The 14,213-nt window shown below is 36.0% G+C and overlaps 1 protein-coding gene across 1 annotated transcript in view; it reads right to left on the reverse strand.

Annotated features, from left to right (window-relative positions):
- Window positions 1-12,591, reverse strand: part of LOC124621493 (dynein regulatory complex subunit 2-like) — a 54,027-nt gene extending 41,436 nt beyond the window's left edge. Inside the window, exons 1-3 of the mRNA XM_047147145.1 lie at window positions 12,276-12,591; window positions 4,265-4,412; window positions 2,986-3,099 (exon numbers count right to left, since the gene is read on the reverse strand). Coding sequence (XP_047003101.1) covers window positions 2,986-3,099; window positions 4,265-4,405 — 255 coding nt within the window. The 5' untranslated portion in view covers window positions 4,406-4,412; window positions 12,276-12,591. The remainder of the gene's footprint in view (window positions 1-2,985; window positions 3,100-4,264; window positions 4,413-12,275) is intronic.
- Between the last annotated feature and the right edge of the window lie 1,622 nt (window positions 12,592-14,213).

Here is a 14,213-nt window from a genome sequence, read left to right on the forward strand (position 1 = left end):
GATCTATGAAGAGATGTCTTAAAGGTTTGCTCTTAACAACTAGTATTCTCACTGCTCTCTTTCGCTGAATGAATATTTTCTTTGCCTTACTGCACTGTATCAGCAAACAATCCCACAAAATAACAGGAAATGTAAGTATACTAAATACAGTAGCACTCTGGCCTTCCATTTACATGTCAGAACCTTTTTTTTCTTCAATTCAGATTGTTATCCAGCACGATCCAAAAGAAATTTTCACATCATGATCATTTAATACACAACCATTGAATTGTGTTTCTGATTCAATCATACGATTTTTATGTGTATGACATTGCTCAGTAACAATCTTTGTGAGATTAGGACCTAGACCATTCACTCTGAACCAGTTGCAGGTCTGTTTAGCTATTGTCGGCAATGTGCCTGGTGTGGTTGAGTTTAGGACCTGATTAATAAGCTTGTGACATGAGCAGACATTAAAAGTTTTTGAACAGTACTTCACCGAGCTATTGAATAGTAATTTATACAGATTAGGAACAGGGATGGACCTCTGAACCCCCTGAGAGCCCATTTTTAATGTCATCCACTTTAATATTATGACTGCACATTATATGATCACCCAGTTTACTAGTATTCCTGTGGTGCACTTTTTCAACTTGACTATCTCCTATTTGCTAAAAAGTCAACACTCCATTCATGCAGGAGGGATTATAGATGCCATAAAAGGTGTCTCTCATATGAGTTATCACACACATTTCCTCTTATGTTTCTGAAGATATTTGCAATTTTGTTTTTGCACCAAGTATACTGAATTAGTCCAAATAAATATGACATTTCATGTGACACAGAGTTGCTGACCATACCTTGATGGCTTGACATGGCACATCTTGTATATTGAACCATTTTGTGTTTTCTGTATGTCACAGTCTTCAGCAGCTGTAGTCATTCGCCGCAGAAGTACTGATTATTCCTTCTGTTTTGCTGTCCTTTTAGATACATTTCATTAAACTGCATATCCCACTAGAGTAATTTGAGACTGCTCTATTTAACATCCACTTAACATTCCACTTATAAAAAGAGTTTGTAATGAGGAAAATAACCAACATTTCTTGTGGAAAAAACATGATTAATAGTGTTTGTTTGGACTCTTTCAAGCTACACAACACAAAAACCAAATCCCAAATATCTGTCAAAAAAAAAAAAAAATAAATAAATAAATAAATAAAATAAAATAAAACAAAATACACCCAACAACTCATAGGAGAAAGATATGGTGTTTGTGTGTGTGTGTGTGTGTGTGTGTGTGTGTGTGTGTGTGTGTGTGTATGTGTGTGTGTGTTGGTTACATCTTCTCATTCATCATATATTACTATGCTTCAATTCTTTGCTGAATAAATCTATCAAAGGAAAGTAATTTGTATTTTTTATAAGCTGTGTAGTTGTTGTGTACTTGAAACCAAGACCTTTCAGTGCAGGGCTTCAAAAACTGTCAGGACACCACTAAGTGTCGAGTAGTAGCATAAGAATGTTGTGACACTAGTAAACTTAGATTTTTAATGGTCATCAATTCCACGTGAGTCATTTTACTCATAATAGTACTGAAAAGTTTTGTATCGGTGAAAAGTTGTTTAATTCAATTATACTGTACTTGGAAATGAAATATAAAAATTAATATTTATTTAACCCCTTAACATTTTTTTTTTTCAAATTATGTTCCAAAAAAATTTTTTATTAATAAAAAATATCATACAATGAATGAAATTGCATTTAGACATATAACAATAGCTTTTAAAGCTCAATGTAATGAGTTACAAAATTTTGAAGATCACCAATAATAAAATCCTGCTTGTACTCGTGCATTGGACTTTGACTAAAATAGCCTATCCTGAAAATTAAAGTCACTTTTTAGTTTCTGAGCAGCTATGAAACCTAACCATGTATTTCACAACTGTTTCCCGTGAACACAAATTTTGGAGGAGCTGACTGGAGCACAGTGGAGCTATTTATCTCATACCACCGATGAGCAGTTGTCACTCAACTGATGAACTGTCATCACTTTCAGTCTCTAATGAAATAACATCACATTCTTCTTCACTTTTTGCGCCACTAAATTCACTGTCAAACTCAGGATCACTATAGTTATCCTTTTTTGAAAGCACTACCTGCATAATACAGGAGAGAGGCTGAAAGTGTATGTTTTATTGTTGTGCATCCAAAATTGCACACAGTACAGACGATATCTAGTGGTAGCCACTTCAACCAAAACACAAATGCCAGGCTAAAAATGTAAGGCCAGATGCTCTCTACTGGTCGAACACTTCAACATCAGTCTTGAAATGAATATAATCTGGGTTTTATTTTTTTGAATGTCTCTTCTTAAGCTGGTCGAGTATACTCATGATTTTAAGTTTCTGTCAAAATAATAAAAACAAGATAACTTGCAGTATTAAGTTAAGGGGTTAAAATCTCATTTGTTACAATAAGATCTCCTTTATTAATATTAGAGAAACAGAGCCTTGTGAATTTTTACGTGTTATACGGATGTCACCATGAGTAAAAGTACAGTTCAAACCTATGAGTGTGATTACTTGCTATTAGACCCAATTATTTCTGCCAGTGCTAAGAACACTATAAATTTAGTATTTAATTATCTCAGTTATCTTCAAATGTCTTGCATCTACAACCAGGGAAATGAATTTCATTTGCATAACAGTTCTTCTTTCTCATCTAATAATACTCTGGATTGCTAGTGCTTCATTTGTGGAGTTAATATTCTAATGTTTTGATGTGGAAATTATTTAGTTTAGAATAATGTTTGCAACACAATTCCAGTTCATCAGTATAGATTATTGTCAGATTCTTATTCTCTATGAGTCCTCAATCATCATCTTTATATTTTTTATGAGCAATCAAATTAAAAATTATAACATCTGCAGTGCTGTTGATCCAAGAAATCCATAATCAACTATGACAACAATAAAATAATAAATAATAAACAAGTTTGCTTACAGTCAAATTCTGCTTCAGCTCCTTGGTTTTTATGTTACGCAATATCTGACGCCACTCTTGGTTAATTTTTGCCATATTAAGTCGTGTGAATGCTTCTTCATGCTTAAGCTTGTTCTGTAAAGATAATAATGCACAACCATGGATTTTTCAGAAATTTACATCATTGAACTGTTTCTTATTACAGAACAAATGCAAATGTACAATGCATTCATTCATTCATTTATTGGTCCATTTGATTCATTACGTACTTAAACAGTACATTGAATATAGGACAAGTCAAAATTGCGAAAGGAGCAGAAACACACACAGAGAGAGAGAGAGAGAGCATGACAAAATTAATTACAGATAACAATCATAAGTGACAAGTGACAATTTGAATTTAAATATTAATAGATAATCATTGTTTACAAGGCTATTTTTTGTAATTTAAAAATTCTTTTACAGACTAAAATCATTTTTCCACTAGAAATGACTTAAGATTATGTTTAAAAAAAGTTTTATGTTGCTGCGATTTTAAATTGCTGCGTAGGCTGTTATATAGCTGAACTGTTATCTGTGATACACTTTTTTGGTACTGTGCTGTTCTACACTGTGACATGTGGATATTATTTGTGTTTCTTGTGTTGTGACTGTGTATATGCTTATTTTGTTGAAGATGTCCAGTTTGGTTTAAAAGATACACATTTGCGAACAGGATACACTCATATATGTAAAGGCTTGGTAGGCTCATTATTTTCATCTGGATGAAATGTGGTCTACATGTTTCCAGTTTTCTTAAGTTGCAGATAGCCCTGATTGCTCTTTTCTGCATCCTAAAGATCTTTATGCTGGTGGCTGAATTTCCCCAGAAGATTAGCCCATATCGAAGTAGTGCATTCAGAGAAAGCTGAGAGATTAAAGTAAATCAGAAAAAGAAATTAAAATTTATTAATGAAAATATTCCCCAGAAAAAGATGAATAATCTCAAACAGTATTTAATGAGATCCACAATATTGGCACATATAAATCCTACACTCTAGTGGTAAGACTCCTTGTCCTCAAAGTCTCCACCTAAATAAAAGAGAGAGAGAGAGAGAGAGAGAACCTTTAGCTGAATTTTGATATAATGTAATTATTCACAGTTAACAAATCTATAGCTGTTGACAAAACACAACTTTCAGAAAATGGTAAACAATATGAAATTATCCTGAATATGTTAGGAAATATTATTAATTGTAATATTTTGAGTGCAACAATTTTTAAAGTACATGAGAGACTTGCAAAATATCTGGATATGCACCTTCATAAATGTGGCAATAAGTTGTTGTTTACGCCTCCTGGCTTCTTCCTCAATTGCAGCTCTATGCTGTAGATATCGAGCTCTCTCTTCTTCACTCATACGAGACAGTTTATTTCCTTTACCTTTCTTCTTTGGACCCATTTTGCTACTATAACATAAAAGTACAGAAATTAGAAAAGCTGAGCTACAATCTTGAGGGCACAAAAATAAAAGTTACTAAAAAGTATGTCATGGTGATTATACGATCAATTACAAAAAATGGAATAGTATATAAGGTGCATTGAGTAATTAAGCACAAACATTTTTCAACATAAAGACAAATCCCTAGGGAACAAAATAAGACATAAGACTGAACACTGCCAAGTTAATGGTATTAATTTGGCAAAACACGTACAAACCAATATAACAGAAATGGGAGAAAGATATTAGGGTCCCAATTTAAGAGCCACTTAATAATAATCTTCTGAAAGCCTGTATAATTTCATGAAATGGCACCCAACCAGGTGCTCATTTAATGGTCCCAAAGAAACGAAACTCACTTGGTGTGAGAACTGTCCTGATCCAAAACAAACCATTGGAAATACTGGACTGAATAACACATAATCAATGCCGTATGTCGTCATCATTGTTCCGCAACAATAAGGCATCTTTCAAAAGCAAATCCAGTTGTTTTCTCTGAATCACCTCCTGCAACCATCCCAGCAAGAACTATAACTGGCAGTATTCACAGTCTCCCCACGGGTGGGAAATCAAACACCAGCACACCCTTTAAGTCCCAAAAGACAGGAGCCACAATTTTTTAGGTGGTACTGTTGTTTTAATGTATTATGTGGGAGAGACAATATGTGTTCCATGATATTGATGCTTTTTTGTCTCAGGTGTCAAATGAAGCACCCACAGTGTGTCCTTTTAGACAACATAGTGCATTAAACATTGGAGAGACTACACTATTCTGTTGGCACTGATCTGTCTGAGAGTTACTATGATACCCAGGAAGTCTTCTGGTAGTCCAGTGTGTTACACACAACATTCACTATGTTGACAATGGAGATGTTGAATTTCCATGTAATTTGGCTCACATGAATGTGATGCTTGGAGAGAGGCAACCACTCGACATGAAACACATAGTTGTTGGAGGTGGATGTCCTTGGTCACCTTGACCTTTGTTCACCTCACACATTGGCTCTGCCTTTATAAAAATCATGACACCGAAACCAACCTGCCTTCTTGATATTACACTTGTTCCATAAACTCCCACTAATTCACCATGTATTGAAAATTAAACCATTTTTATCAACCATGAAAACCTTATTGAACTTGGCACTTTAGTCACCAAGCACATATCCACCAACACCTCTCTATCTCGAAACTGTGTTTAAAAATGCAATAGCACAGCTACCAGCACCTACAAGTGGTCTTTGAAAACCTTGATTGTCCCTTCTATCTAGATATGGAATATATCTAAAAACAAAGATGATGTAACTTACCAAACGAAAGCGTTGGTATGTTGATAGAGACACTAACAAAAACAAACACACACACAAAATTCAAGCTTTCGCAACCCACGGTTGCTTCATCAGGAAAGAGGGAAGGGGAGGGAAAGATGAAAGGATGTGGGTTTTAAGGGAGAGGGTAAGGAGTCATTCCAATCCCGGGAGCAGAAAGACTTACCTTAGGGGGGAAAAAGGTCAGGTATACACTCGCACACACGTGTGTGTGTGTGTGTGTGTGTGTGTGTGTGTGTGTGTGTGTGTTTTTTTCCCCCTAAGGTAAGTCTTTCTGCTCCCGGGATTGGAATGACTCCTTACCCTCTCCCTTAAAACCCACATCCTTTCATCTTTCCCTCTCCTTCTCTCTTTCCTGATGAAGCAACTGTGGGTTGCGAAAGCTTGAATTTTGTGTGTGTGTTTGTGTTTGTTAGTGTCTCTATCAACATACCAATGCTTTCGTTTGGTAAGTTACATCATCTTTGTTTTTAGATATATTTTTCCCACGTGGAATGTTTCCCTCTATTATATAGATATGGAATATAATTCATATGGGGTATTTACACACTACTTGGGTATTTATACACTACTGAATACTCTTTTTATCTCTCCCAATGTCATACTGATTTCAAATCCACTGCATTCTGTATACAAACCATTTCCAATTTTCCTTGTAACTCCTCCTCTTTTACAAGGAAGATGTACAAAATAATCCATGGCACATCCTTGGGCACTTACAAAGCACTCCTATGTATGTAAATATATGCCTGTCTTCCAAGATGCCCAAGATATAAAATTTATTGTCTGGTTCAAGCTCACTGATAATATATTTATGACCTTGTTCCAGGGGCAAAATATTCTATTTTCATTCCTCCACACTCTCAAAACCTTCTCTCCTACATATTTCACTTGATCCTCATCAGGCTAGTGTGGTTCCTTTCTGGAAGTTGACCTCCACCACTGAGATGACATTCAACTTTCTATCATAATGCCAAGATATGAGGAAAATCCTTCCTTTGCTCCTTCCCCCCAATCTCATACCAATTTACAATTATCCTGGTACATCCTAACACCAAACCTTCTTCCAATCCTCTGCCACTAGATGACAGAACACACTACCAGACACAACATGCTCAACTTCAATGGCTGCTTCACAACCCATGCTTCTTGGATCTCCCTCCCCCCTCCCCCATGACATCTCCCCCAAGATCATCATCTCTGAATTACACAGATGTGAGCTATTGTCCTTACAACATATCCCTTGGTCTTGTAATCCTCACGGCCTCAGTTTCCAATAATGTTTGTCCCACACTTACCCCCACCCCTGTCCCCATTGTGTGTGTGTGTGTGTGTGTGTGTGTGTGTGTGTGCATTTACAGGTCCAGCAACTATACAATGCCTCTCCCCTGCTATACAGTGATGTGCAACCATTACTCCTTCCATTTTTGTATTCCACCCAGGACTACTGTATTACTTTACTTCGCATCTAGGTTTCTGTCCACATTATGCTCTCATAACAAATGCAACTTAGTCTAATTTCAACCTACCCTGTAGTGCTCATTAAATAATGTACAGAAAACATCGTCTTATGCTTACAACTATTTAGTACCGGTAACCTAATACTTATGTACCTAAGTAATGTCTGCTAAACACACAGTTGTGTTTTCTTATGAAATAAGTATCATAAGACATTAATTTATTGAAATGCCATTACAATGAGTTAGGTTCACCATTTTTCAGAAGTCATCACAGTCTTGCCAATTTATGGACTAATTACTGTATTGATCACAATCAATGTGCATTATAGAATGCTCAGACAAAGATTGTTGTGTATGTGCACCTTCTCAGAGAACATGTTCGTGTTCTCAAAATGAGAATATTTGTTGTTTTTACAGCTGATATTTGATTAGACACCACATCAGTAAGTTCTGCTACAGATGAATTAACCAATCAGCCATGGTTTTCAAGCATAATCCAACCTGACAGAAGTCTGAAATGAAAGAGAGAGACGATAGAAAACTCAAATAATGAACACTGGACCAAGATATGAACACCATCAGTCCCACATTCAGAAAATGAGTAGTGAGGATAAACATGGTTCACCCAAATGGCCGTACTGGGCAATGTCATAATGGAGATGGTTTGTGGCCTATTCCTATTAAGTAGCACCAAAATGGCCACCAACTTTAACATTTTTATTGGAAGGACAATTCACCATCAACATTATCACATGTCCTCACTCCATGAGACACAAAAGAGAGAGAGTTGGACTTTAATTCAGGACACTGGTGCAAAATCACCATTTGACAATATACTGGAGGGAAACTTTGTTCCACAGACTGGATTTGAAACAGCTGCCTCCAAGTTGAGTGACACCCCACAATCACAAGTTAACAACATTGACTATTGATTTGCTTTCTTTTGAAATGAACTTATCTCAAATACAAGTATATCACTATGTTAACTGAATATTAACTCACAGATTTTATTCTGTGATACCATTATAAAAGACTTTCAGAAATGTGAAATGAGTCAAGAAATATGTCCTCTGAGTCTTTTGTGGCGACCATGCTTCAATAAAATCTTCTCGGTTTAAAAGATGCATCTTGCAAATGTGAAGATTTTATTGATATTCACAAATGCATTAGCAGGCAGAAGTAACTATTGCAACAGTGTACACGTGCTGTTCCAATACAACCATTGATGGTACTCTACTCATTAATGAAAAAAATCAGTTGTACTGCTTGAAATAACTGTGAATGAATATATTTATGTTTAAAAAAATCTACTGTTTTATCATTTTGTCAATTTTATATTCTACACGTCATTAGCAGTGATTACTAACAAAATGATATCAAACAAGTTTGTATACATACTATTTATAATTGAGTGATTTGTATGTCTCTATGTGTGGCAACCTACTGATGCCATGCACAGAAGTTAAATAATCACACGGATGAGTGCATATGTTTACCAAAATGGCCATATTAATCTACCATCCTACAGATGCTACTGGTCAACCATATTTGAATTTCACAGTAAAAGTAATTTTTTTTACTCTTATGGACATATCCACCAGCTTTAATGACAAAACTTAAATAGTTTATAGAATAAAAAGGCTCTATCAAAAGTAACAATTTCAGATCAGCATGAAAGTTTCTATTTTTCTATTGCAAGACGTGTTGTTTTTCTGCACAAATGAGCAAAGATTTTTGTGGCTGAATACTGACACAGGCAGTTTCAGCAAAATGTCTACTGCTGTGAACTTAAACTGAAGTAGTATTAATCTCTAGCCTTAAATGAAGGTCCTCATTTGCAAATTGAAGTCAACACTGGCAGCAAGTATGACCAAACAATGCAAGTTGCTATTACAATATGTTTATCATGACTGTAATAAAGCCATGCCATGCACAGAAGTTAAATAATCACAAGGATGAGTGCATATGTTTACCAAAATGGCCATATTAATCTACCATCCTACAGATGCTACTGGTCAACCATATTTGAATTACACAGTAAAAGTAAAGTTTTTTACTCTTATGGACATATCCACCACCTTTAATGACAAAACTTAAATAGTTTATAGAATAAAAAGGCACTATCAAAAGTAACAATTTCAGATCAGCATGAAAGTTTCTATTTTTCTATTGCAAGAAATTAGATGTTCTACTTCCTGGTGATTTTTTTGCTACCTACACGTTTGGACTACATGCAATCACTTAGTCAGTCAGTTTCACAGCTAAGATACAAAATGGGAGATCTGTCTTAGACTTGCGCCACTGCTCACATACAGTAATAATCTCCTGTCGCTGCTATTGAGGCAGTACTATGTTAGTGGGAGGCTATGAGCAATACGACCAACATGCAATTGCTGAACACTTCACACAAAATACCTATAGCTACAGCTGTCATCAATGGGTAGGGGTTCAGAATGGTTCAAAGGCTGCTGCTTCTGAAAAGTTTCCCAAGGGGTCCATCACAAAAAGTGCTTTCACTGTCCTTCCACGTTCATTGCTCCCTCCAATGTCAGTTTTAGCGCTTAAATCTACCTTAACATGTGTCAAACTTTCTTTTCTTTTTCCTGATAAGGGCTTCGTACACAGCAATATAATATCGTACTCCCTCCCCCCTCCAAAAAAATCTATCTTTACACTTTTCTTATGGCCCACATTTCACTTCCTCACAATGGTCTTCACCAGAAAACCCTTTCTCAGTCCAGTTAACCACTGAAAAATCTCTAACTAAAACAAGCTTTCTGTTGGTGCTCCAATTTGTTCCCAATGTCTTACTTGCTCCAATCAAATTTCAAATGTTCACTTGCCGCATTTTCATACGCCTCAATTTCTAGTCACCTGTAATTAAGTGTTTCAAATCTGTATTAAATCTTTTTATGATTATTGATGGAGAATGGTTTTAGACATGCTGTGAGAAAGGAGCTTGTTTTACTATGAACTCAGCAATCTCTTTTTTTAAAGGAAATATCCTGACTGACACATCATTGCCCAGCTCAAACCACTAAGAACAGAAACTTGGAATTCGAAGAGGGCATTGGTCTTATGCTGTAGGAATTGTTTAAAAAAAGATTTTTCAAAATTACACCCCTAAGGGGGTGAAATAGGAGACAAACGGTTTTAACGAAAAAGTTACTATTAAGGCAATTTTGAAACTAGAACTACAAAAATTGGTACTTGGTTGCTCAGAAATAAAGAAATACACGTTTCAGCACCATTTTTGGAAATTTTATCCCTATGAGAGTGAAACAGTAGATTAAAGTGGTTTTCTGAAAATATGCTCTTATTAAAGAACTATTAAAGCATTTTTACATCTCCATCAATGAAAATTGGTATGTGACTTCTCAGGTAGTCCTAAAAATAAAAAATTCGCATTCCAGCTTTTTTGAAAATTCCATCCTTAAAGGGGATGAATGAGGGGATGTAATGTTTTTAGAAAATATTTCATTATGAAAGCATTTTTAAAGCTATATCTAAGAAATTTTGAATTTGGCTTCTTGGTTGGCAATAAAAAATTACATGCTTCAGTGTTTTTGGAAATTCAACACCTAAAGGGATGAAACAGGGCATAAGTGATTCACTGACTCATCACTGCCAATCCAAAGCGAGGTAGAAACGTGCAATTTGAAGAGGGTGTTGATCAGGCATCATTTAGTACGGGATTGTTCAAAATTCCACTCTTAAGGAGGTGAAGTACAGGATGAGAGGCTTTTTGTAAATATGGTGCTATTACGGCAATTTTAAAGCTAGAACTATGATAATTGGTATTTGGTTTTTCCAAATAAAGAAACATGTGTTTTACAATTTTTGGAAATTTAATTCCTATGGGGGTGAAATAATGGGTGAAAGTGTTTTCTTGAAAATACAGCATTATTAAAGTACTACTAAAGTATTTTTAAAGCTTTATCTTGGCTATAAATAAAAAATTACATGTGCCAGTGTTTTTGGAAATTCAGTCCCAAAGGGGTGAAAGAGGGGATACTGCAGACATCATTTAGTAAGGCATTGCTCGAAATTTCACCTTTAAGGGTGTGAAGTAGAGGGCACATCAAACCACAACACGACGGCATCTATTAACACGCCAACGCACAAACCAAACTCCACGCCGTCATGACGTCACACACCACAACACCCTTACGTCACGGGTCAAAACCGACGCGTGGGATCGGACGCTTCTGTCGACCCTTCTTATATGATGTGAAACTAACCACACACTACATAAAAGATATAAAATTCTGACATCTGGTTTTGGGGCTAAACGTACAGTATTGTCACATAAATCTGTGAACTTCTAAAATTAATCATAGATTTAACGCAGACTTTTGGATTACCACAGTACTAAACTAATACCTACTTTATCAAACAAAAAATGAAGACTAACCTCCTTAACAGAGTATCAGTATTTGTTCATGTAAAAGAATGGACTGAAAGTCGAATTTGTATTTAAAAATTCCGTTTTCACCTGAAAACTCGTTTATTACTGCAAAAAAGCTACTAAAATTGTGAACTCAAAAATACATAGCAACAGAGTCATTAGATCACTCATTCAGATCATGGTAGGGTACACCATTACTTGTGTTCACAAGGTAGTCTCCATTAGTAAAATACCGCAGGTAATGTTGTCAGCACAATCATCATTGTTTGTTTGGTTCATTATATAGGTTAGCAGTATGGTATATTGGAAACATGCTCGTCGTCGAACGTTGCAACTTGAAGAATGAGAAAATCAACAATAATCAACAAGAGGATGACCGTTCGGTTGCACACCTGGGAGTGCTGATAATACACGATCAAAAATATTTCGACTACGGTTTTTTTTATTTTTTTTACATAAGAATATATTCTTATGGAATAGAATAAAGCAGTTGGAAGCGATTTAACAATATGGTACCTACTATAATTCTCGATTCATACATTATTTCGCTTTTCATTTGGCAATTGTGAATCACATGGATGTGCGGTACGATTTTACAACTTTTCTGTTTCGTATGTTGCGTGATATTCATGCCTTACCTTTATTACTTTCGCAGTTGTACTGTAGTCCAAATGCTTGCAGCTGTGACGACGGAGGACAGAAAGTTTGATCGAATTCGCCGATTTGAGAAGAGCCAAATTTACAGTGGTTGCCTAAGGCTACGCGCCTTAATTGGTAAACTCCCTTACGGGCTTATATCTTAACATAAATTAAACGAAGTTTGCGTAGACAAGAACAGAGGCAACTACGAAAGTAAACGAAAACAGTTCATCACTTCAGCAATAGTAAATATAAGATGTACTGTGAAATTCACAACCACAATACTAGATATGAAAACAGATTATGTGTAGACTGTGCATCCCCGTTAAGTCTTCATAAGGAGATTTCTATCGCCAGTTCCGTTAAGTCTTCATAAGGAGATTTCTATCGCCAGTTATTGAATTCTGAATTCAAATTTTCTGTGTTGTAGACCACGAGAAATTGTGATGCGAATAAAATCGATGGAAAGTTTAAGCTATTTAGTCTAACAGTATACGTAACGCCACACTGGTCCATAATTTTAGTGATGCGTGCAGCATCTCATGTATCACCTTCAACTTGTGTATCGGTGATCCACGAAAACTACAGGTTTATTACACACAGTGTTACAAAATTTAGTGAACTGTATCTCCTGAGCAGAAAAGGAGTATTACTTTTGCAGAATAAAGTGCACACACTACAAACTGTGCAGCATCGTAAAGATGAAAATGCACCTTGAAAATGTCAAGCATTTGTACGGTCGCGTTTGGCCGAAAAATGCATTAAGTGTGCCAGTTGTAATCTATTTATACTTGATTCTATTGCCATCTTTCTCTTTTACAAATAAATTAAACCAATTACACATATTTCATTGGCAATAATTTCCAGACGTTAAACACTCATGTTGCTGTGTTAATTACAGTAACCGAGAATACTTTTTATGGATACTCTCTACGAAACAAGAAATCAGGATTGCATTCTGGATTGTCTCTCATTTTCCCAGCAACAGAGCATGGGCATCGCCAAACGATGGGAGCGAGGGCGACAGCTGACCCAGCCTCCCATAGCAATTTGAAAATATGTTGATTGAAGAATACTTTCCGTATCTCAAATTCGAGTCTTGGGACGCAACCCATGCCAATGGGTCCATTCGGTAATGACGCTACAAGCTTAGCGCACTGTGTAGTTGAGTTGTTCCCTTTTTCTTGATTCTTGTGCCCATAATTCGGAACTCGCCTACAGAATTCGAAAATTCTTGTGCCGCTTGCAACCACTGCCAACGTATGCGATTTAAAACTGCGAAGAATCGTGGCAGTCAGTAGTACGGAGCGCGAATCGTATGTGTCGCCAGCACTGTGGGACAGCTTCCCACCGCTTCATTGCTCACCTGACGCCAAAAATAGTGAACTAGCTTTTTATAATAGAATTAATTTCGCTAAGTAAACCTTAGATGTCAACATCTGCATTTCACCAAATAAAATGAAATAAAGTAAACGATTTATGTAATCGTGACTCACGTGTCTCATTCTGTCTGAAACTGCAATACAAATGATTTTAAGGTTAAGTAATATTGTAAATAATATTCTTTTATAGTGTGAAGAAGTGTCATTTTACTTCAGAAAATTTCTAATACGGAAATTATTGACACGACATGACCACAGTGTCATCAGATTTATGGTTGATAGATTAAGATATGGCACACTTAAATGTATGATTTTGCTTTCAAGATCACTTAGCGCAGTTGACTTGCCATATATGCTCGAAATGTCTTTAAACTTCCGAAGCAAATCCCAACACACTAATTTCTTCCTCTGAGAGCTGTTTTTTGGCCGGTAGAGACAGACATGAAAGGCAAGGTTTCAGATTTTACAGCATAGTACGTTTCTTCATGTCTTCAACAGGGTGTATACATGGACAAGGAAAAAATTTTGCTGGATTTTTCCCGGATTTCCGGTTAC

This window comes from Schistocerca americana, chromosome 1 (assembly GCF_021461395.2).
Source record: "Schistocerca americana isolate TAMUIC-IGC-003095 chromosome 1, iqSchAmer2.1, whole genome shotgun sequence".
Classification (NCBI taxonomy): domain Eukaryota; kingdom Metazoa; phylum Arthropoda; class Insecta; order Orthoptera; family Acrididae; genus Schistocerca; species Schistocerca americana.